Here is a 25,226-nt window from a genome sequence, read left to right as displayed (position 1 = left end):
TAGAATCTCTACTGCCATCAATAAACATCGCTCCTGAGGTACCACTAGAGCAAATCAGTGGGGCAGCTGTGTACTGCACTAGGGAAGCAAAAGATCAGAGTTTGATTCTTGGTTTTGTCAGTCTTTTTCTCAGAATAACATAATTAATAGCATCCTCCTGTAGAGTCCATTCCCCATAAAAACAAGATTGTCTGAAATGACAGAACACATTTGTGTGCAGAGAAATGCAAGCAACCAGAAGACCGCTGAAAGTTTTCCAGATAAGATTGCCTCCCGGCAAACATTTCCTGTTTTTTCCTCACTCTAGACAGCATCAAAAATACAACAGAACAATAACTATCTATGAATATTGTTATTCTATACTAGTAGGATACTATAGGGTAAACTAAAAGGACACTTTATCATGCTGAGAGGTTGGGAAGAGAAACTAATTACAGTTGAAGTTAATTGTGGTTTCCTTGCCAAACATACTGAGCCAGCATATTTATCACTTCGAGTAGCATCAACACTTCACCGTTCAGATACGTAGACACTAGGTTATGAGCTGGATGCCACATACAGTGCTAAGCAGTTCCTTCAGAACACAGGATTATACAGAGAGCCTTTGGACAGAAACACTAAAATGGAGGTTAGCATAGGCAAGTAAGTACAGGAGAAGCCCTTGCCTGTTAACATCTCAGCACCACACCAGAGATCCAGCAATCATCAATTCACAAGCTTGTTAATGCCAAATTTAAGGCTAGCTGCACACAAAGCTAACCATGCACTTGCAGACTGGGCACCTTTTACTTTTTTTTGCTAAAAAGCAAAGTTATTTTACACTCCATAAAAATTTCGCACTATGTAGCCACCAGTATAATACACTCTTTAGAGTAATAGAATCATATAGGTCAGAAAGGGCCTTGGAAGGTTCCTAGCCCAACATCTGTCTCAAAGCAGGTTAAACTAGAGCAGGGTGCTCAGGGCCATTTCCAGTCAGGATCTGAAAATATCCAGGGATTCAATCTGGCTGTTTCCACTTACTTGTTTTTCATGCACACAGGAAAAACTTTTTGGAGTATTTGTTCCATACTCTCCCCAGGGAATGAGGTGAGGCTGAACCTCTTTCTTTGCCTTTTTTAAAGATTAGTGCATCATTTGCCCTTTTGTAGTCATCAAAAACTTCCCCCAATTGCCATGATCCTTCAAAACCGATGGAAAAGTGGCCTCACGATGACACCAGATGGCTGCCTCAGCACTCTGAGATGCATTTTGTCTGGTCCCATGGACCTGTGTATGTCTAACTGGTTCAAGTACTTCCCAACTATATGTCTACGTGTATCGTGGAAGAAAACCTATTGTGGAGGAAAGCTTATCTATTTTCTACAAGCAGATTTTTTTTCTTCCATTATACCACCTTCCCTTTCCCTTCAAATGAAAGGAGACAGCTTAAGCCTTAAAACATAAGCAATTTCTTCCCTAAGCTGAGTTTCTGGCAGTTTTGTTTTATATTTTCTATTATGCCTACCAATTGGCTTCTTAGTCACATAAACACATAAAGTTTACTTGAATTTTGCTCGGTCCTTATATTTTCAGAGATACTTTTTAGCAGTGAACACTATGCATAAGTTCCTTAGTATGTAGAAAAATATTTCCTCTTACAAGTTATTTTGTTTTCTTGAATATTTTCCTAGATGTTTTACATGATAGGTAGCAAACAGTTCTTTGTCTCTATACTATTCAACATCCAGCATACCTTACCTAGAAGGACACTCAGATACACAGTTTCTGTTTTGTTTTTTTTTTTCCTTTTCTCTGATTAGGAAGGGCCTCTTGGCACTTCCCAGAGAATAAATCAACGCACTTCACTACATTCTCAAGCAAACTGAAATTTGCTACCAGGTTTCTGATATGAGAAACTCCTTTAGTACTCAGTGTTCATGGTTTAGGGAACTTAACTGTCTTCTCCCAAAAGACACTGGAAATATCACTGACTATTTGGTCTGGCTGAGATGAAGTTAATTTTGCCCACAGCAGTCCCCATAGTGCTGTGCTTTGTGTTGGTAGCTTGCAAGGTGTTGTTAACACACCAGTGTTTTGGCTCCTGCTGGGCAGTGCTCTCACAGCACCAAACCTGTCTCTCCAACATTTCCCCCTCACACCCAATAGGCTGGGGGTGGGCATCACCTTGGGAGGGGACAAAGCCAGGACAGCTGACCCAAACTGACTAAAGGGATATTCCACACCGTATGCCATCTAATTAGCAATAAAAGCTAATAAAAAAAGGGGGGGGAAGGAACGGGGCATTCGTTATTACGACATTTGTCTTCTGGAGCAACTGGTACCCATACTGAAGCCCTGCTTCCTGGGAAGTGGCTGGACCTCACATGCTGATAGGAAGTAGAAAATTAATATTTTGTTTTCCTTTGCTTCCACACAGAGTCTTTCGTTTTGCTTTATTAAACTGCCTTTATCTTGATCCATGAGTTCTTTTCCATCTTATTTTTTCCCTGCCCTGTCCTGCTGACAAGGGAAGTAATAGGGATGCTTGAGGGGCATCTAGCATCCAACCAAGGACAACCTACTACAGTCTTCTTTGGCACCCAACCTAGGGCATGAGGAATTCAATATAAAGATAGCAATTTGGAGAGCTAATGGGTAAAACATGGACTGAGCATTGCTAGAAAGCAAAGAGCATTTTGATCGTGGGGAATTTCTGTTGTTGAAATTGTGATGAAGGGACAAGGAGTGGATTGCATGTAAATTGTCCACTTTCTACTCTAATATCTTCTATTTTTTTTATATCAGCAGTTACCCAAGTGCATAAACATACAAATTTGCTTTGATCAGAGAGAGGTAGAGACCAAAACCTACTGAGTGCAGTATAGCCTGCAAATGCCCACTTTGGTCAATTTATCTTATGTCATTTAATTAATCACTCTAAAGCAGCGTGTTGTGCTGATACTTTGCAACCATTTATTTCTCTTTCGCTACTGCAAGTTGACAAAATGTCCCCTGTACCCACTAAGTGAAAATAATACACACTTCCACATTGCTTCTCTGCCTTAGGCTTGCCATTCCTGGCAACAAAACCCAGCAATGGAAACTGATAGTTCCACCTGTGAGAAAGCTGGTAACAGTTTTTCCCTGTGCAGATCAACTTTCTATTCTCATCAACATGAGACAAATCAGGTCCCTAGATAGTCCTATATTTGAGGAACTACTGCCTTGGAGAAACTAAGCTTATGGGCCAATTTTGATATCATTAGAATCCTGCTGAAAATAAATCAGATGGCTCTCAGAATATTAACTGAAATGAAGAGCAACAGCTTCTGGCAGTGGATTTTAAAGACAAACTCTTTCCAATTTACCTGTTTTCTCCTCTCTTTAAGCTAATCTTATTAATATGATAAGCAGTCTCATGAGAACAAGTGAAACCTACCTTTGACAGTAAATATAAATTTGCAGGTAAAGTATGCTTTTTCATCAGATCCAGTTTTAGGTAATTTTGCAGCATTCCTTTCAAAAAAGTTTCACTGCAAATTAATTAATTAAATCCATAAACACTTATTTAAAAACATGAAGTGCTAGGCCAGTCTGTATTTATCTGCACGATTCATTTTCTAATTTACACATAAATTAAAACTGCCTTACATGATGGGAACTAGAAAAGTATATTCAAAGTATTCCTGAAAGCAAAATCCAGATATTTCCTCACCATTAAATCCAGTTTGTGATTAATTGCCAGCGCAGAGTGTTCCAGAGCCTTGAAAACAGATGCATAGCAATCACTTAGTTTTGTGTACTTGCCAACGAGAGCTATGGAACACACCTTCAGCAACCTTTCGTATCTGACAAAAACAAGTTTCTCAGTTATTACACCAGTTTTCATAAAGAAAACATTTTAACAGTGTTTGCTTTTTCCTTAACTTTACAAAACATCTTCTAAAACTCAAAACTGACAATGTTTTTAAACCCAGACTATTCGCAGGTGTTAATCAGCAGTATGTTACTGAGCCCAGTCCAGTTTGGTGATTTCACAGCAGCTGAAAACCCAACTTGAATTAAAACACTTCTAGAAAAAGCAGCAGAAGATAGAATACCTGTCAGCCATTTTCTTCCATTTCATCAGAAGATCACTTGGTTGGTCATCAATAGGTAAATTTAACCTCTGTTTAAAGTACTTAATGATGCCTTGCTCTTCCAACAGGATTGGTACTCGGTAAGTGGAAGAAACATCATGGATAAATATTACCTAACAAGAAAAAAGCATAACATAAAAGGCTTATCTAAATAATTTTCATAGGAAACATACATTCTATTTTTTTGTACACAAGAAATAAGTTACCCAAAAGGTAAAAGCATGTTTCATCACACGAAAATAGCTTGTCAAGCCTATCAACACATCAGTTTTAATGGAAACTTCTGGCCCCAATGTCTGGCAGTAATGTTTGCTAATATTTTTTTCTGCCTCTCTTATACACTTGAAGAATATTAACTGGGAAAGAAAGAACACAAATGGGACCTAACAAAACAGACCCGATTAGGTTGCGATAAAGTCTCATAAAAGAACTGTGTTAGTGAATTAGGTTATGTAGTTAACTAATGAGTATAGACAATTCAAGGACCATTTAGTTAAGGACACATGTATAAACCATGTCCAAGCTGCTGGCAGTTAAGTTCATTGCACTTGGCTTACACGAGACTGCAGAGTTCAGACTCCTGAGCAGAAGTGTTCTCTTCCCTGATACACAGGAGAAGTAAAGGATACTCAGTTATCCTTGAGTTACTTCTGTTCATCACATAAGTATGTACACAGGCATTCAGCGCCATGTCTCTTTATGTACTCATTCAACGGCAAAAAGCATAGGATAAGCACAGCCCTCCAACAGCAGGAATATGGCTTTTCCAACTGTTATTCCAAACTTGGCAGCTACCAACCTAAGGATATTGACATTAAGAATCACTAGCCGCTCTAGGTTACAGCCATGCTGACTATGGAGACTGTTATAATCCTAAAACAAGCTGAAGACACTGCTTTTGTTTTGCTGATATGTACATTGAAGCAAGGAGAGGGGACTTGATAAAAGCAAACTAAAAAAAAAAATCCACTTAGAAGAAGTCTGTGGACAAAATAGCATGTGGTCTTTATGGACTAGTTATGGCAGTCCTCGAAACCATTTCCAGGCACGCAAAAGACAAGAAAATCATCAGGAGTAGTCAATATGGATTTACAACCAGGAGGTATACTTGAACAACGTGATAAACTACTACAATGAAGTGACTGGCCTGGTAGACGAGAGAAGAGCAGTGGATATTGTCTACCTGGACTTCAGGAAAGCTTTTAACACTGTCTCCTTTAAGATCTTTATAGACGACCTGTTCATGTATGGGCAGGATGAGCAGACAGTGAAGAAAACTGGCAGAATGGCCAGGGCCAGAGGGTGGTCATCAGCAGCACTAAGTCTAGTTGAAAGCCATTAACCAGCAGTGTACCCCAGGTGTCAGTACTGGGTCCAGTCCTGTTCAACATCTTCATTAATAATCTGGATGATGAAGCAGAGCATACCTTAAGCAAATTTTCAGATGACACCAACATGGCGGGAGCAGCTGATACACCAGAGGGTTGTGCTGCCATCCTGCCAACAGACAGGAAAAATGGGCTGACAGAAACCTCATGAAGTTTAGCAAGGGGAAGTGCAAAGTCCTGCACATAGGTAGGAGCAACCCCAGGCACCAGTAGATGCTGGGGACCACCCAGCAGGAAAGCAGCTTGGCAGAAAAGGACCTGTGCGTCCTGGTGGACACCAAGTTGAACATAAGCCAATCAACAGTATCCTGGACTGCATTAGGAGGATGTTGCCAGCAGGCCGAGAGATGTGATTTTTCCCCTCTATCCAGAACTGATGAGGCCACACGTAGAGCCCTCAGTCCAGTTCTGTGCTCGCCAGTACAAGAGAGACATAGACATACTGGGAAGAGTCCATGGACTACAGAGATCCACAAAGGTGCTTAACCAACTGGAACATTTCTCCTATGAGGAATGACTGAGAGAGCAGCGCCTGTTCAGCTTGGAAAAGAAAAGGATTTGGGGGTGGAGGTGGAAAAATCTCATCTATGTATAGAAATACCTGAGAGAAACATGCAAAGATGGTGCCAGGCCCTCTTCAGTGGTGCCCAGTAATAGGACAAGATCAATGAGCACAAACTGAAACACAGGAGGTTCCCTCTAAGCACCAGGAAGCACTTTTTCACTGTGTGGGTGACCAGGCACTGACACATGCTGCCCAAGAAGGTTGTGGAGTCACCATCCTTGGAGATATTCAAAAGCTGCCTAAATAATGGTCCATGGCAACTGGCTCTAAGTGGTCCTGCTTCAGCAGGGGAGTTGGCCCAGATAACCTCCCTTCCAACCTCCATTATTCTGTGATTCTACAACAGAAAATAAATGGGAAATGTGCACTGAAAAGATTGATCCCCCTGAGACAATTGTAAAACATTGTTTTAGACACAAATTAAACTGTAGCTTCCTCTCTACTGGCATTGCATATAGTTCCAGGAACAAGACTGATAATGCATCTAATCCTTCATTCACAAGAAATCTAGGATTGTTCTAGGGAATATATAGACAAGTGGCCAGTGTCTTCTGAAATTCAGAAGTGGTTCATTAATTTTAAGACACACAGAAGACTTCAGAATGGCTCTGCAGAATTCTGATGAATATAGTCATGAAAAGGGGAAAGAAAAAAAAAAAAATAAGGCTGCAAGACAGTATGGCACCCAGCAGCATCCCAGTTTAGTCCACTGGGTCTAACTGGCAAGGATTCATATTTATTAAATGATGCAGTGCTCTGGACAGACATTTGAGCTAGCCAGAACAGCACAGAAAGAGTGCAGCACTCCGCCCAGGATCATATACTCAACTTCTCATGAAACCTGTGACTGAGCTGCTATCCTGAAAGACTGAACTTTGGAAAAAGTGCCATGAAGACAGTTCCCTCCCTGCCAGGATGCTCTTAGGAAGGTTTAGTTCCACACGGGACTCTTGGTCCAGTTAGACTGGCGTAATAACTGCAGATGGGGTCTGGATATGTAGATGCTTATGTGCCAGAAAAGCACACACATCACTTTCATTTGATTGAACTTTCATTTGTCTCTCTCTGGCTGGAGAGGAACCACAAAGGCATTTCTGAAGGATTTTCCACAAGCTCACTCAAGAGTGTTGTCTTCCACAGACACTAAGATGGAAACGAGAGGGAGATAATGGCCACACTGCCCTCTATGTCCTCATCTGGAATCTTCCTATAAAAAGATTTTTCTTACACACCTGCAGAAAGGTCAGTCAACACTGATAAATATCTGAAACACGACGTAACTGTTGGTATTTATTATCCCTTTAATACCATCCATTACACTGAAGAATAAAATGCTTTCATTTGCAAAAATATTAAAGAGCATTTCATTTATCAAAATTAGTATTTGAATAGCAATTAATCACAGAAACTATTAAGGTCAAAATCACACGTGGATTATAATACATCCGTAACTACACAGTAAATGTTCTAAGCATATTAAATGGCATGAAAAGTCTATTACATATTATCACAATAAGAGTGTTCACATGGCTTTGATGATCTATGAGCATAAGCAAAACCCCTGGCTTTAACCACACTTTGTTCACCCATCATTATAAGCACCTGAGATGATTTATGGACAATAACCAACCATAAATTTAAACTGCACACTTTTCAAAACTATCTATAGCAATTAATGATGCACTCAAAATCTATTTCTTTTATTAACTTGTTGCATAACATGCACTTAAATTGTTAATGGCTGTTTGACATAAAATTTGACATATAAACTCCCGATAATTTTCAAGTGTTATAGTGTACATGATAGCAAGATAAAAAATGTAAAAAAAAATACATATTAATGAAACAGCCTCAAGGTGAAAACAGAAATGAACAGAAATATTTGGAAGCTTTTACACATTTAAATAATAACAAATAAAATATTAAAGTACTGACCTGCTCAGGCTCCACATGGCAAAACATGGAAATCTTCTCCTTTACTGCCATTTCTATAGGTTTTGCACTTCTGCAGACAATCTGTCATAACAGAAGGAAAAATCTTAAATATTTACTGGATAAACCAATAGAAGATCCTCAATACTGTTCATGAAGAAATCAGTCTCCTTTAGAAGCACAGCACAAACAAATGCACTTTTTTTTCTACTCACCTTTTTTGGAGTTGTACAATATATCATAGTTCACAAATACCTGCTAGCATGGCAGAAGTAAATCGGTCACCTGCCTATACGGACCCCCTTTTATTAATCTTTCTTTAGCATTCTCTGTAATACTGCCTCCTTATGTTCTCCTTTCTTACAGCTACTATTGTAATAATCTTTACCTAACATCTAGGAGTTCTATAAATGTGAATAATATGATGAATCAAAAGAAATAATATGACTTTACCAGCTAAATTTGACCAAAAATACTTAGCTTATACGCATGTTTTCTACTATTTCAGTACTTCACAGTATCACAGTATGTTTGGGATTGGAAGGGACCTCAAAAGATCATCTAGTCCAATCCACCTGCTGGAGCAGGAACGCCTAAGTGAGGTCGCACAGGAACATGTCCAGGCGGGTTTTGAATGTCTCCAGAGAAGGAGACTCCACAACCCCCCTGGGCAGCCTGTTCCAGTGCTCTGTCACCCTCACTGAGAAGAAGTTTTTTCTCAAATTTAAGCGGAACCTCTTGTGTTCCAGCTTGATCCCACTACCCCTTGTCCTATCATTGTTTACCACCAAGAAGAGCCTGGCTCCATCCTCATGGCACTCACCCTTTATATATTTATAAACATTAATAAGGTCACCCCTTAGTCTCCTCTTCTCCAAACTAAAGAGCCCCAGCTCCCTCAGCCTTTCTTCATAAGGGAGGTGCTCCACTCCCTTAATCATCTTTGTTGCCCTACGCTTGACCCTCTCCAGCACTTCCCTGTCCTTATTGAACTGAGGGGCCCAGAACTGGACACAATATTCCAGATGTGGTCTCACCAGGGCGGAGTAGAGGGGAAGGAGAACCTCTCTCGATCTACTAGCCACTCCCCTTCTAATACACCCCAGGATGCCATTGGCCTTCCTGGCCACAAGGGCACAGTGCTGGCTCATGGTCATCCTGTTGTCCACCAGGACCCCCAGGTCCCTTTCCCCTACACTGCTCTCTAATATGTAATTTCCCAACCTACACTGGAACCTGGGGTTGTTCCTGCCCAGATGCAGGACTCTACACTTTCCCTTGTTAAATTTCATCAGGTTATTCCCCGCCCAACTCTCCAGCCTGTCCAGGTCCCGCTGGATGGCAGCACAGCCTTCTGGCATGTCAGCCACTCCTCCCAGCTTAGTGTCATCAGCAAACTTGCTGATAGTACACTCTATTCCCTCATCTAAATCGTTAATGAATATATTGAATAATATTGGCCCCAGCACTGACCCCTGAGGCACTCCACTAGATACTGGCCTCCAACTAGACTCCGCACCATTGACTACCACTCTCTGGCTTCTCTCCTTAAGCCAGTTTGCAACCCACCTCACTAGTCTATTGTCTAGACCTCACCTCCTCAACTTAGCTGTGAGGATGCTGTGGGAGACTGTGTCAAAGGCTTTACTGATGTCAAGGTAGACCACATCCACCGCTCTGCCATCATCCATCCACCTTGTTACATTCTCATAAAAGGCTATGAGGTTGGTCAAGCATGACTTACCCTTGGTAAAGCCATGCTGACTGCCCCAAATAACCCTCTTATCCTTGATATGCCTTGAGATGGCACCAAGGATAAGCTGTTCCATTACTTTCCCAGGGACAGAGGTGAGGCTGACTGGTCTATAATTACCTGGGTCCTCCTTCTTGCCCTTTTTGAAGACTGGAGTGACATTTGCTTTCCTCCAATCCTCGGGCACCTCCCCCATTTCCCAAGACTTGGCAAAGATGATGGAGAGCAATCCAGCAATTACTTCAGCCAGCTCCCTCAGCACCCGCGGATGCATCCCATCTGGACCCATGGACTTATGGATGTCCAGACTACTTAATTGCTCCCTAACCCAGTCCTCATCAACTAAAGCAAACTCCTCCATTGACCTGGCTTCATCTGGGGTCTCAGGGGTACAGGGCTCCCCAGGACAGCCTCCAGCAGAGTAGACAGAGACAAAGAAGGCATTCAGTAATTCTGCCTTCTCTGTATCTTCTGCCCTTCTGCCACCAGGGCACCCACCCCATTCATCAGTGGGCCTACATTGCCTCTGGTACTAGTTTTACCTACTATGTATTTGAAAAAGTTTTTTCTGCTGTCCTTGACCCCTCTCACCAGCTGTAATTCTAAGGAGGCCTTGGCTATCCTAGCTGCCTTCCTACACCCTCTAACAGCAGCCTTATATTCTTCCCAAGTGGCCAGCCCCTGCTTCCATGACCTGTAAACTCTCCTCTTCTGCTTGAGCATACCCAACAGATCCCTATTCAACCACGCAGGCCTCCTGGCTCCCTTCCTTGACTTCCTTCGTGTGGGGATGCTCTGATCCTGAGCATGGAAGAAGCAATCTCTGAATGCAATCCAGCTATCTTGGGCCCCTTTTCCTTCAAGCAGCCTTGCCCATGGGATTTCCCCCAGCAATTGCTTGAAAAGGCCAAAGTTAGCCCTGCTAAAGTCCAGGGTTGCAATTCTACTTGCTATTCTGTTCCTGCCACCCAAGATGCTGAACTCCACCATCTCGTGGTCACTGCAACCCAGGCAGCCCTCAACCTTTACTGCTTCGACCAGACCCTCCTTGTTAGTGAGGATGAGATCCAGCAGTGCACCTCTCCTAGTCGGCTCCTCCACCATCTGCATGAGGAAGTTATCATCAGTGCACTGGAGGAACCTCCTGGACTGTGTCTGGCTGGCTGAATGGTCCTTCCAGCAAACATCAGGGAAGTTAAAATCCCCCACAACAACCAGGGCCTGTGACTGTGAGGCCACTCTCAGCTGCCCACAGAAGGCCTCATCAACTTCCTCAGCCTGATCTGGTGGCCTGTAACAGACACCCACAACAGTGTCACCCCTGCCAGCCTGCCCCTTGATCCTGACCCATACACTCTCAACTCGCTCGTCATCCACACCTGGGCAGAATTTAGCACATTGTAGTTGCTCTCTCACATAGAGAGCAACTCCACCACCACACCTGGCTGGCCTGTCTTTCCTGAAAAGGGCATAACCATCCATGACCACATTCCAGTCATGTGAACTGTCCCACCATGTTTCTGTAATTGCCACCAGATCATAATCTCCCGACCGAACACAGGATTCTAACTCCTCCTGCTTATTCCCCATGCTGCGCGCATTGGTGTACAGGCATTTCAGGGAGCGAGCAGAGTACATCAATTTCTTCCTAGGGGCATAGGAGGCCACCCGGTCCTCATCAGTTTTAGAATACTGCCCCACTGGGACAAGCCCAGCTACAACCCCATCCCCCTTCAAGCCTAGTTTAAAGCTCTCCAAATGAGCCCAGCTAATTCCTGCCCCAGCATCCTTTTGCCCCTGCGAGATAAACCTTTCCCGCTTGACACTGTCCAGACTGGTGTCTTATAAAACCAGCCATTATCAAAAAATCCAAAGCCCTGCCTGTAGCACCAGTCTTGGAGCCAACCATTAAGAGACTGAATTTTCCTATTCCATCCCAAATCGTCACTTGAAGATGGAAGGAGTGAAGAGAAGATCACTTGAGCCCCTGAGTCTTTCACCATCCTTCCCAAGACCTTGAAATCGTTCTTTATTCCCCTCAGACTACGGGAAGCAGCTTCCTCCCCATCTGTGTGGAAGACCAGCAGCGGGTAGTAGTCTGTCGGGTGCACCAGTTTGGGGAGCTCTCTAGCGATATCCTTGATCTGGGCTCCAGGTAGACTACAAACTTCCCTAAGATGAGGGTCAACTCTGCATATTGGGCCCTCTGTTCCTTTCAGAAGGGAATTTCCTATTACAATCACCCTTCTTTCTTTCTTATCAGAGGCAGTCTTAAGTTGTGAAGTCAACCGCCTCTTCCTATGTGATCTTGTAGGCAGGCTTGGCACCACCTCCTCACCTACCTCTTCTTCAAGATCCAGGGCCTCAAACCTATTACGGAGGGGCACCTGGGGAGACAAAGCAGGCAGGGACGGGGGCTGCCCGTGACGCCGAACCGGAATACACTTCCGATCCCCGTCGTCTTTTAGGTCCCCTACCTCTGCCCGACAGCAACAAGGGTGGGGCCATCTCAGGACTTCCGCCTCTGTCCGAGAGGGCAGAAGGTCCATCTCCTTTTGGGGGGTACCTCCCTCGGACCTTTCCGACTGGCACGTCAGGGTGTTACTCCACCAGTCGATCTCCCTTTCACATTCCCTGATGGTCCTCAGCATCTCAACCTCCTCCTTAAGTTCAGCACCTTTTATTAATTCTTGATTTTCACACCATGATAAAAAGGAAGCTGAAGATGAGGAAACCGTTTCATAATCTCATGAGTTTTTTCCTGGTGCAATTATTCTATTATTTTGCTGATATGTGTACAACTCAAGAAGTTTAGAAAACATTGATAATTTTTACCAACAACGAAAATAAGCATGTGCTTTGGTGTTTGCTGTAAGAAACTTTTTTGCATTACATAACTTCAGGCTACTAGCCCAAAATGCAGAGCTGCTTTAGCAATGTGTCTGTTGATTATTATGTCTGCTACCTTAATTTATTTTGAATCCTGAAAGTATAACAGAAAGTAGAATGATCTTGTTAATTAATTCATTATTTTCCCCATCTTTCTAGCAAATGCAACTACTTAATGCATTAAGCCCTTTTTTCTTCAGGAACTTGTAGCTGACCTTTGCTCACCTTGCTAGAACGCAGCTTAGATACACCGATTTTGATGAATATTAATTAACTTCCCCTATCCTTGCAAGAAATTCTAGAAACGGAAAAACAATGCCAAGTATAAGGGGGAAATTAAGTGTTCTTTCTAATAAACAAAAAAGAATTATGAAACAATTTGTACATTCTGTTTGATTAAGCAAAACATACTTAAAAACTAGGTACTGTTTGAAGGCATAATTTATAAACCTTAACAGTATGAGCACGTGACTAAATCTACTTTGAAACCTATCATCGATCTTGCTGAGACAAATTTAAAGTTGATGGAGTCACAGAAATCAAAAGTGTCAGAATCAGCATGAAAATACGAAACTACAATAAAAGTGGGAGAGGTACATCTCAAAGAAACATAATACAAAGATGAGGAACAACTTAGTTGAATAGGGCAGCACTCATGAAAATATAAGCAGTTTTCAAAATGCTGTAAGAGAGTCCATTACAACTGCAGATATAGCATATTCATTAAGTGTTTGCAACACCTCATGGGGAACAGAAAGGCTCCTGTACATGCACAGCGGAGAATGGCCCAGCACACCACCTTGGGGAAGTCTGTGAGCAGACAGTGAGGCAGCAGGTATTAACAAGTACAGCCAAGCTTAGCTCAGGCAGCCTGGCAGCTCAGCTTATGAAGGAACCCATCCTGACTGCTGTTTAGGAGCTTCCCCATGCACTCTTGGCCTTGGGCCCCTGCCCAGGAAAGCAACCACACAGTTTACAGATTTTCTTGATGCAGAGCCCAAGTAAATTTATAACAGCGCCAAGAAGCTTTGCTCAAAGTGTAATCTCTCTATGCTTTAGTGGTCAACAGCAGTGGCTAAAAAAAAAAAAAAATATATATATATATAAAAATAAAAAGTACTGCACTTCTGGCAGTTCCAGAGCTGCCCCAGGCAAGAACTCAAAATGCGAGAAAGTGACTAGTCTGTTTTCCTTTTATTCCACACACACTTACCAGGCTTTAAAAAATTAATTTGGAGAAAAAACAAAACAATAAAAAAAAAGTCAGGCACCAGCAATTATCTTACGGGCCTTCAAAAATCATGCAACTTTCCATATGCAATTAGTACCTCAAGAGGGATTTTGACATTTAGGCCCTGAAGCTTGGAATATAGAACGGCATTGCATTAATGGAAGTCTTTCCCTCCACAAGCTGATTACAGTTTCCAGGTCACAAGAATGTGAAGCTACCTAACACATCCTTCACATATCCTATTTATAAAGCCATTTGTTTTGTAGTTCTAAACATGCTTTTTATAAATGTAAAATGCAAGAGTTAAAAAAAAAAAAAAAAAAAAAAAAAAAGACAGAAGCACAACACAAGATTTAGTTGCGTGAGTATCCTTTTAAGAATAATCTTTTCCTTTTTGAGGATACAAATATTACACAGAAGCAGTGACTATTCTGACTACTCTTTCATTTCTGAGAAGGGCTAGGAAGTTTTTTCTCCCAGTGGACTTCATGGGAGTGGAAATTGCTCAACAGCTTCCAGAACCAACTATGGAAAATATTCTTTGACTTAACAAGCAGCTTCATGCAAAAGGGCGAAATTGTCTTTTTCTGCTTCTGAAGCAGACCTAGAAACAGAGCATGTCTTCAGCTCAGGAAAATATGAAGCATAAATTTGAACTGAGGTTGTACTGGCATTTGAAGTTGTGCTGCCCTGGCTTCAGTGCTATCAACACTAGACTAAGCAGGTTAACATCTCCAATGGCAGACAGGTATCACGACAGGGAGCTACAACAATCTATTTATTTCTCCTCTCTGGTCCCAAGGAGAAGTGCCAGGGAGACAAACACTGCATCCACGTAATACGCACATACTCATTAGTGGAGCACTGGGGAGAAAGAACGGAAGGAGTTGAACATTTGTCATCATTTACCAACTGGCATGAGGTGAAACTTGCTGTCTTTAGGTTCAATGTACTATGCAATGCAAGTCCAACACAAGAAAGAAATTGAGGAACCTTACTTTGAAGATTCATCCATATGTTTTATATTTCCAAACAGGAATATTTTTAAAGGCTGTACTTCAATGGGAGGATTGTTTCTTCTTAATCATGCATAAAAAGAAACTTGTGAGAGAATGTTAGAAGTCAGAAGCATTCTTCCCACGAAGTGAACTGAGACTTGAGATTATTTTTAGAAGTGCAGAAGGATTTTTCTGCTAAGATCCCTTTAGAAGAAGAACACAGCTACAGTCCCAAGATATTGCAAGGAGTTAGCTGAATTAACTAAACTTAAGAGTAAATTTCAGTAACTTGATTTCCTGTGGCTTTAGTGAAGTAGTGCAGCGTACATGCTGCATATCTCAGAGGTGGACTTGGCAGTGTTAGGTTAACAACTGGACTCTATGACCTTAATGGTCTTTTCCAACCAAAATGATTCTATGATCCTCAAAAATTCTTGTCTCTCATGAGACAACTAAGGCTTATACTTCAAACACAGATTATGCAAGGACACTGCCAAATGATCAGTAAATAAAAAGCTGTATTTATTGACTCACCAAATCTGGAGACAAGCCTAGACCCCTCAGTGCTCGAACACTGTTCTGTGTTGGTTTTGTCTTCTGTTCGCCAGTGGCATTAGGCTGGAAAGACGTATTTTGAAAGCTCAAATAGCAACAAAAATCTACTAACAGAGCGGTTACAGGTTAAAAGAGAAAAGTCATTGCAGGTAATAATACTTGCAGGAAGTAAGCATATCCAGTCACAATATGCCAGAAACAGAAATGTCACCATAGTATTACCGATATAAGAAATTATGTGAAGAAACCACATGACCCTAACTCAGGCCAGGTTTATTCTGAGATTTTGTTGGTTGGTTGGTTTATTTTGTTTTCTTTTCTTACCAAGGAAAAGTTTCAATGTAATTGATTCAGGTAGGAGAAGAATAATATTCCAAAAGTTGGATTTTCCTAATAAATGGAGAGTCCAACATAGCACAAAGCCTTCAGTGATGTTCTTGGAAATAATCAGCTGTAATAAATAATTCTGTTCTCACCTACAGAGAATCAATCTCACTGATTGCTGATCAATAGCTCTAATCCATAGCTGCAGTGCTTTAAAATTCTCTTTTTATCTATACAAGGTGCACAAGGTGCAACCATACCACCATTACCAACCTTTGCTTCCCAAAATCCTCCTCAATTAATAATTACTTCTTAAAATAATAAGAAAATCTATTTGTAGAGTAAAATATAGAGTCTGAATGGAAAAATACATTTAGCCCTGTACAAAATGTTGTTATTGACTGGAGGCCCATTGTATCTCGAGCAGTCAGTGATCCACACCAGAGTTCCCTTGAGGAGGCCCAGGCCTGTGCTGCACAACCCCCTTGGCAGCAGGACAAGCTCGGCCACAGGCAGCTTCCTTTCAGCACCCACCATTACACACCCTGCACGGCCCTGCATGTAATCTAAACATACAGTAAGATGTTCTTACATAAACATCCTTTCTGTTTGATAGTGAAAACAATACAGTTGCTTCCTTCTAAGGAAATTATCTATTAGCTCAAGTGATCGGAAGGGGGGACTCTTCTATGGATGCAGTCTGCCCATCATGTTGCATGGCAGGGCTGTTCAACGCTACATCACATGGGCTTCCCACCACCTAAAGGGACGTAAGATGATTTATACTGTTCTTATAGTGTTAGCTCTAATAGAACTTTAACAATACCTTAGAGAGTCTGAGTGCCTTTCTTACTGGTTTCATAAGGTACCAGCACCTTCCAGAGCAAAAACACAAGTATATTTAGCCTTCTTGCTAAATTGGTGTTGATTTTTTTTTTTTGTTAACTTACAACATTAAAACAGATTCTCACATCAGTAATTATCAAAGCCTTTATTTACCCCAATGTGGCTGGGTTTCATACCTCTGCCTATAAAACACTCCAGCATGAAAGAGTTAATTAGGGAAGTAAACAAATATGGAGCCAAACACAGAGTAAAATATATTTTATTAATTTTAATAACTTACCTGTGGCACTAGACTAACATGGATATTACAGAAATTCTCTCTTCTTGCTTTGAACTGAAACTGTCTAAATGCTTCAACAAATGGCATTCCTTCAATGTCTCCAATGGTTCCACCCAGCTGAAAAAGAAAGTTTGGGTCTGTCAGGATGGCAGAAAACAAAAGAAAAAAAAATGTCTACCTCCTACATATTCAACAATTTTTCTGAAATTAGAGTCTTAAAAAAATTTACAATGTAAATTTGCAGGCATACTCTGCAAAGAATCCTTATCTGTTCTGCACATTTTCCTGTGGAAAGCATATGACAATTTTCAGTTTTGTTATACTCAGTTTACACCATAGACATAAGCTTCTTATGGGAAGATGTGTGGTACTACTGAATAATACACACTTTCACACGATGTTCACTGCTTTCAAAGTAGTGAGCAAGTAATCAATAGTTAAGCTGATGTGAAGGTTTTTGTACAGAAAACTTTGTCTGATTAACGAACAGTTGCAATCAACAAGATACAGACATTTAGAAATACTATTATAGCTTTCCAATGTCAATAAATGTCATATGGACAATACGAAATAGCAATTCACATTATAAAACTTTATAACCAAACCAAAACCCAAGAATAAGTCTATGACAAAACTTATTCATAAAGACAGAAATCAGTTATCTTTCAAAGACACAAAGACCTGTAGTAGACTAAGCAATGAATCAAGCAGTGTTTAGCACACAAGTCTTGTGAAATAGTGGTATTTCAGAATGATCTTTCTATGCCACCAAGTGGTTTCTGACAGAACTGCGTATTTTTGTTTACCCAGTACCAAAATACTTCTGACGACTACATTTGTATGGGACAACCATTTTCAGCTTAACTCCTATGTAACATTACAATTACCCTTAAAAACATTTTTATCAGGCTGGAGCTATAACAAAAAAATAAAACAAACACACACAAAAAAAAAAACATACCCTCACATGGAAGAAAGAGAAAATTAAGCTTAAAGTTTAAAGACTGACAAGTTCACCACTTATTAATGTTCTCATGCAGCATCTGTATTTATTGTTTTTACATTTGTTTTAAATGAAATGTTTCACTCTCACCATGCACATCATAAAAAAGATACCTAGCTATACAAATAAGTATATTTTAATGAAGGCAGATTTTTCTGCATGAGAAATACTGAGCAATTCTTTGGCCTGGATCACAAAGCTTTTCACACTGTTGATTATAGTGGTCACTTCTGGTATTAAATCTATGACATATTTTTCTGCCAAATTCTCAGGTATAACCTTTTCCTGTATTTTCCACTGTAATAGTAACACAGGCAATTACTGACTGCCTTTCTTCCAGCTGCCTCTATACCCTACTAAGGATGGGTAAAATTAATTATTTTCATTTCACAGACATCAGCAGGTTAAGTGATTAACAAAGTTCCCTCCAGAGATTTTAAAAATAACACCAGAAAATGGGAAACTAACTTATACAGTGTTTAAATACATTCCTGCAAACAGTACCACAAGCAACAAGATGGACATTTGAAGCCATATGGAAAGCTAGAACGTTATATGCTCCCCTACTGACCATAGAAGATATCAGATATTACACAAGTTTTCTCAATAAAATTAACAATGCATTGCTTCAGTCAAATGTCTGTATCTTGAAATAGGTACCTTATATTAAAATATTGGCTGCTTTAATTTTATAAATAAATAAACTAATTTTATAAATTAATAAACTCTTAAGCAATTTGGTTTCAGCAGTGTTCTAGAAGGGATTTAGTAAAGTAAACAGAAGCTGTAGGGATAAGACCATTCCTATCATTTTCAGAACAAATCAAAGAATATAAAACATGTCATTGCATTGCTGCTCTCCATAAAACTTCAGCCTGACCTTTTTACAGTAAGTGGCAAAGAGATAGCAAGCTAATTCTTTGTGTTCACTGTGGATATGTATCCTAAAAGGTTCCATACTTGCCTCGATTACACAAATTTGTGGCTCTTTTCTGTCATCATCCACCGGAACTTTTGCCTGATTCATTACCCATTCCTGAACTGCATCAGTGATGTGCGGAACAACTACAAGACAAAGCAAAAGAAGCAAGGCAGGCATATCTTACTTCAGGCCCATATACCAGGTTTTGCAGGCAAAAGGGGGGAAATTAACACAAAAATCAAAAGGAAACTATTAGCTCTTTTTTCTGTTCCTCCTTCCTTGAACCCAGAAGCCCAAGATTACAGGAACCTGTCCATATGTCTTGAGAAGGAGAAAGGAATAAGAAGATGCAGTAAAAAGCAGCTGCTTCTTGATCATTCTTTTGTGAAGACTGAACAGACTAGTATGCCACAGAATTAAAAATATCACCTTGAACAGTTTTTCCCAGGTAATCACCATGTCTTTCCTTATTAATGACATGCTGATATATCTTCCCAGTGGTGATGTTGTTATCTTTATAGAGATTGATGTCCAAAAATCTCTCATAATTTCCCAAATCTAAGTCAACTTCTCCACCATCATTCAATACAAAAACTTCACCTAAAAAGAAAAGGAAATTTTTTAAAAATAACATAGGATAGTTTAGAAGGATAATCTTAATAGACAGGAAAGCAACCAAATAATCAGAAATTAAGCACAGAGGAAGAATACCACAATCATCCTAAAATTGAAGATTTTTTTTTACGTGACATACCACAATGATATATACCACGATGATCAATAAAGCACATGATGCAAATCAATCTGCATTGTCATTCTGTGTGACTTAATATTCAGAGTTATTACTTTTACATTGAATTCCTGCCCCTCAGTCCCAAATAGTTTTGCAAATGAATTATATTGCCAAAATATTTAAGTGACTTAAAATATTTGGCCAGTATTTTAACAGTATGGTACAATCCTTGATTGGAAGAAAGCAATCTCTAGGAATCGTGAATCAACAACAAATAAAATATTAATTTACACACAGCAGACAAAAACCGTGCTTTTATAAGCATGAACCATTATGCATGTTCAAAGTGCTTCACTATAAATTTTTGTTGGTTGTATCTATATTAACAATTAAGGCTTGAGTCAGGGTTAAAGTCATGATGAACATAAATGCTTCTTCAAATGTGGTCACTATTTCTCACTCAGTTCTTTCATCTTCTATATATTTGGTTCATTATGTCCACAGCAAGGTTTATTTCTGACTCTGAAAAATCTGATGAAGATATCCTTCCAGCTCAGACTTTTCTTAGACCTCTAGAGAGTCTCTAGACTCTGAAACTAGTGAACTTCTGAAGGAACTGAAGTTCCTAGATCCTAAGACAAGGCTCTTTCAAAAAACCATAAAACACTTTGCCATGACCCAATGATTCAATGGCTAAACAAACTATGGGAGCAGTGCAGAAGGAGTCAGAAAAAAAAAAAAAAAAAAAAGAAAAAAAGCAACCCCCCTGAAGGCATAGAATGGACTACAGAAATATATATCTCACCAATATACAACATTCTCCTCCAGTGAACAGTTTCAAGAACACCACATTGTGTACAACAGAGTGGAAGATCCTGTGAGGCACCAAGTACCTTATCCGCACTACTAAATTATCATTTAAGCCAACAGACACAGAGTGGAACCAACACTTCTCACAAGCAGGTCTTTGAAGAATGAAAAATTATATTATTAAAAATACTCTTCAGCTAACTGGAAATCACCAAATTAAAATCCTTTGACTCAATCACATTTCTGCCAAAATGTTAACAAGAGGCTTGGCATTCCGGGTTGTATGTATTTCTGTTTACTACCCAGCAAGTCATTGTTTTTTCACAAGCAGTAAGAAAATCAAAAGCAGAGGGGAAAAAAAAAAAAAAAAAATCACATTGGAATTACATGCCATAGTGTCCCCTCTGCCGTGTACCTGGATCCAGGGGAGGAGTACATCCTCCCAATCTCAAGTGATTGCAGGAGTCTTACTGCCAAAGATAAAGGCAGAACTTCCTCAGTCAACTGCCTAAGTAGCACTAGATGCACTTCTGAACGTGCAGGACTACTGGATTAGTCAAATTTGGCTTTTTGAGGGAGGCCTGGTGTGCTGTGTTCTTCTTCCACTTCAAAAGTGGTCTTTTTTCAGTTCAGGAGACTAAGACACATATTTTCAGTTCCAAAAATTTCAGCCTAGACTAAAACAAACAGACAAAATCCAACAAATAAAAATAATTAGAAATGTCTAGTGGCTGACTGTACTTTGGAACATTGAAAACCACTATTTTCAGTAAATGTACGAGTAGCAAGACAGACAGCTGAAGGAACATTCAAAATTATAAATGCACATCAGACTATCTTGTAGCTCATCAGCAATGTAGTCAATACAACCAACATAGCCTAAAGACCTAACCAAAGTAAGAATCTACTTACCCAGGTAACAGCATTCACAAATAACCCTTGAAGACTTAAGTTTTAAAACAGTTTTATAGTACTGTTCTTTTTTTCTTTTTTTTTTAATAAAGTTTAACTGAAGATACCATTGACTGAGCAAGGCCTACAGCTAGGATTTTCCCAAAGTGGTACTTTATAGGAACGAAGCATCTGCTCACAGAAGTATCTTCACCAAACAGGCTTCTCTCTTTACTTGGAGCAGACAATGCCTTTGAGAACACTAAGGAACAAATTTGCATTGCGAAATAGATTATAAAATTACTAATAACTACCATACTGTTGTTTTATTGTTAAAAAAAAACCACCACATTACTGTGAATACAAATACTTATGCAAAAGTGAACAGCAACGCCCTTCATACCATGTTCATATGGTGAAAAGGTTCCAGCATCTATGTTTATGTAAGGATCAATTTTGATTGCAGTGACACGTAGACCACATGATTTCAGTATGGTGCCAATGCTGCTTGCAATGATCCCTTTGCCAATGCCTGAGATGACACCACCAGTTACCAGGATGTACTTCATCGGAAAATCAGCACAAGCACACTGATCTTGAGCTGGGAATCTAAAATCACAAAGACATACATCTGATTAACGCAAATTTATACCAGGAAAGAACACAGCCTCAGTATGCAAAGAATGTAAGATGAAATTAGCTTCAGAAACGGACAACAAAATCCCTATTTTGGAATCTGGGAGTACATTTCATCTCTCCCAGCTTACACACTGATAAGTAAGCTGAGTGCCTAAGTCTGCTCCACAGCCAGTTGCAAAACAGATACTGTTTTAACACACTGCCCTGTGGAGTGGCCAAAGAGGCACAGATCATCCGACCTATTACTCTCCTGTGATGGGAAAAGTCAGCTAACTTTCAGAATCACAAGGCAGGCAAGATGAATCTCACTATGGATTCTTTCTAAATTGAAGAAGTTAACCATTTCACATGTGTTTTGACAAGTTAGCTCAAATATTGTTTATTGCTACATCAGCCACAACAATTACATTCTCCAGCTAGTAGCTTTACCTTCAAAAATAGTGACTGTGGCTTCAAACATTTATTAAAATCAGAATGCTATACCATCCACTCCATTTTTTAGCAGCTTTTGTTTCTCCAACTCAGACTATATCAAGTATTCCACAGAGTCTTACAATAACCGACAGATCAATATGAGACCAGGAAAGAAAAACTAAACCAAGATGTCCGTATTCATACTACAGTACATTACTGATCGAGAGCCTGGAGTCCTTTCTTTACATGCTTACCTAATCTCCCCCTCCAGATAATTCCGGGGGGGGGAACAACAAAACAAAAACAAAAACAACAAACAAACAAACTAACCAACCACCGAACATCTCCGGACTATGATGCAGATTGAGAGTTGATGTTGTTCTATAAAGCAACATTGTATCTGTTTAAAGTTTCAGATTTAGAGAAACATCTGATGTTCTGACACATTTTAGCATCATGAATTGAGAACAGCAACCCTGGATAGTGCAGCTCTGAGAACTACTGCACGTGGCCTTCAACATGGCTAGCTTCTCAGGGTCTCTGCTTCCTTGTCTAGAACACAAAATAAGTGGCTCTTCACAAGAAGGAACTGCAACTATGAGTACTCACAAACACTGTATCCTGAAGACATAAACATGAAAATGAAACGCATATTATGGTGCTGAAGCCTTTATCAGATACAGAATCATAGTTCACAGTGCTCTACAATACTACTACCATAATCAACAATGGCTATTCAGATACAGAAACTTCCTCTCTTTAAAATGTCATTGTTTATAGGAAGACTAGATAATCAAAACTGAATAGATGCTAATGTATTGAAGCTACCTTGCACCATGCAAGAGTACGAATGGTAGGGGATCCAGAATTACTAAAACAGATGATAAGGAGATGCTCTCACCTCCTACATTTTCTGACAACTACTACCCTAATTAAAAATTCTTCATTGCCCTTCTTGTTGATATAAGCTGCTGTTCTCACTGACTGCTGTTGACGCTGTCCCTGCAATTCTCCCACTTCACCTGGCTTTCACACAAGCCTAGATTTTTGCCACCATTTCTCCAGCCCATCTGAAACACGATGATGTTGTGCATATCTCACCCATTACTGCATTCACATTACATTCAGGCAGCTGTGGAGGCTAATCACTGCAATAATTTTTGAACAATGACAGAGTGGCTCACCACATAGCAAAAATTCTAGGATCAAGAAAATCTTTCCTTACTTAGGTGTACCTAATTTACTCAAAACAATGTGTAACATCACATGATCTAACAGCGCTCAGAATAAATCAAAGCAGTATGGTTCTTCACCTGCTGGTAATAAACAGCCAGTGGACTAACACTGTAGCTCTTCCTCTTCCTATACTGAAGTAATATAAATAAAGCCTGGATTTATTCAGGAAGCAGAGCTAAAGAATGTAAAAATACTTGTTATCAATGCTCTTATGATTGATAACAGGAATTAATAAACAATATTTTCCTTGTCAATATAAACAAAAGGAAGATCACAACCATCAAAAGTATATCAGGAGAAAAGGATCATAAGGAACTAACTTTCCCCTAGTACTTCCTTTTCAACATGTAACTATTTTAATAGCATAAATATTAAGATTTGGAGCCTATCTCCGCTGTTTCAGACTCTCCCTCCATAAATCAGCTAATGGAGTTGTAAACATTAACATTTCAGAATCATGTAAGCCATTTTCAAAGCCACTTGCAGGAAAAATAAACGGGGATAGGGAGAAATTAATTCAACAGGTATAAACCTTGAACATGTGTCACTTCAAAACTCTTAAACCCTGTCACCTTGCTTACAGGAACAAAAATGAAAAGTTCGCTGTGATTTTAGCAAGAGCAGCAACTTCCCAGCAGCTTAAAGAAACAGAATGTTTACTTGCAACAGCAACAAAGAACTCCAGGTGTTTTGGGGAGTCTCTTGTAAAAGGAGAAGGAACTAGAGTTAAGGGAGGAGAAGCAAAAAGAGCATACTGGAAGCAAACGATTTGCTGGGAACTGGAAATCAGCACAAGCAGGGGGGGAAGACGAATTACTCTGTTTAGTCTTATCAGCAGGACCTTGCTTCCTTTAGCAGGGATTTGGGAGCGCTCCGCGCCAGAATAGCTGCACTACAGTAAGTCAGCGGTAGCCGAGCCGGGCTCTCCCTGTCCTGTCCTGTCCTGTCCTGTCCCGTCCCAGCGGCCGTTACCTCAGCGGGGCAACGGGCGGCTCCGCCGCGGCCCAGGTGCGGGGCGGGAAGGGCCGTCAGCGGGCGGCCGCTCCGCGGAGGCCGGGCGGGACGGCGGGGCAGGGAAGGAGCGCGGAGGCGAGGGTGTGGAAGGAAGGGGGGCTGCCCCCTCCCGAGGGACGGCCAAGCCGCCGGACTGCGACTTACCGCCCCGCGCCGCCTTTTTGTCTGGAAAGGCTGATACTACAACCAGCAACCCGACGTGATGCGCCCGGTAACGGCCGCAGGGACACCGCCGGGGGCTGCCAAAGTGAAGCGGACCCTCGCGGAGGCGGGGAGAAAGAGGAGGAGGCGGCAGGGGCGGCACTTCCCCGAGGAAGGCGAAGCCCCGCGGCAGCGCCCCTCAGCGCCGGTAAGAACTCCGCGCTACAAGCCCAACCCGCTGCTTCCCCGTCACGGTGACCGCTCCGCGCTGGCGGCTGCGGGGCGGGGGGGGAGGAAGAGGAGGAGCCGCCCGCCCGCCGGGCGCCCCCGCGCAGGCAACGAGGCTGAGTGGAGCGCGCGCCCGGCAGCGGCCCCTCGCGACAGGTGCCCCGCGGCGGCCCCACGCCCCCCTCTGCCCACCTCACGTGCCGCCTGCGCGGCCCCACCTACTCTCCACACCCCCGGCGGCGGCGGCGCCAGAGGGAGGCTAGAGCACCGCCCTTTCCCGCAACGGGCGGAAGTGGCGTATGCGGAAGAAGCG

At 41.2% G+C, this 25,226-nt stretch overlaps 1 protein-coding gene across 11 annotated transcripts in view; it reads right to left on the bottom strand.

The window, feature by feature from the left end:
* Window positions 1–25,226, bottom strand: part of CTPS2 (CTP synthase 2) — a 103,207-nt gene that overhangs the window by 56,638 nt on the left and 21,343 nt on the right. For 4 of the 11 annotated variants that reach the window (XR_010474344.1, XR_010474348.1, XR_010474349.1 and 1 more), the window contains exons 1-9: window positions 24,689–24,949; window positions 21,645–21,850; window positions 19,237–19,407; window positions 18,850–18,950; window positions 16,883–16,999; window positions 15,412–15,495; window positions 8,010–8,090; window positions 4,083–4,234; window positions 3,698–3,830 (exon numbers count right to left, since the gene is read on the bottom strand). Coding sequence is in view for 8 of the 11 variants with exons in the window: in XM_065072460.1 (XP_064928532.1) it covers window positions 3,698–3,830; window positions 4,083–4,234; window positions 8,010–8,090; window positions 15,412–15,495; window positions 16,883–16,999; window positions 18,850–18,950; window positions 19,237–19,407; window positions 21,645–21,810 (1,005 nt within the window). In the remaining 3 variants the exon portion in view is untranslated. The other 7 variants (XM_065072417.1, XM_065072452.1, XM_065072424.1 and 4 more) reach the window with 5 other exon arrangements.

The sequence above is a fragment of the Columba livia genome, chromosome 1 (genome assembly GCF_036013475.1).
Source record: "Columba livia isolate bColLiv1 breed racing homer chromosome 1, bColLiv1.pat.W.v2, whole genome shotgun sequence".
In the NCBI taxonomy this organism is placed as follows: domain Eukaryota; kingdom Metazoa; phylum Chordata; class Aves; order Columbiformes; family Columbidae; genus Columba; species Columba livia.
This window is presented reverse-complemented; position numbering and strand designations above follow the sequence as displayed.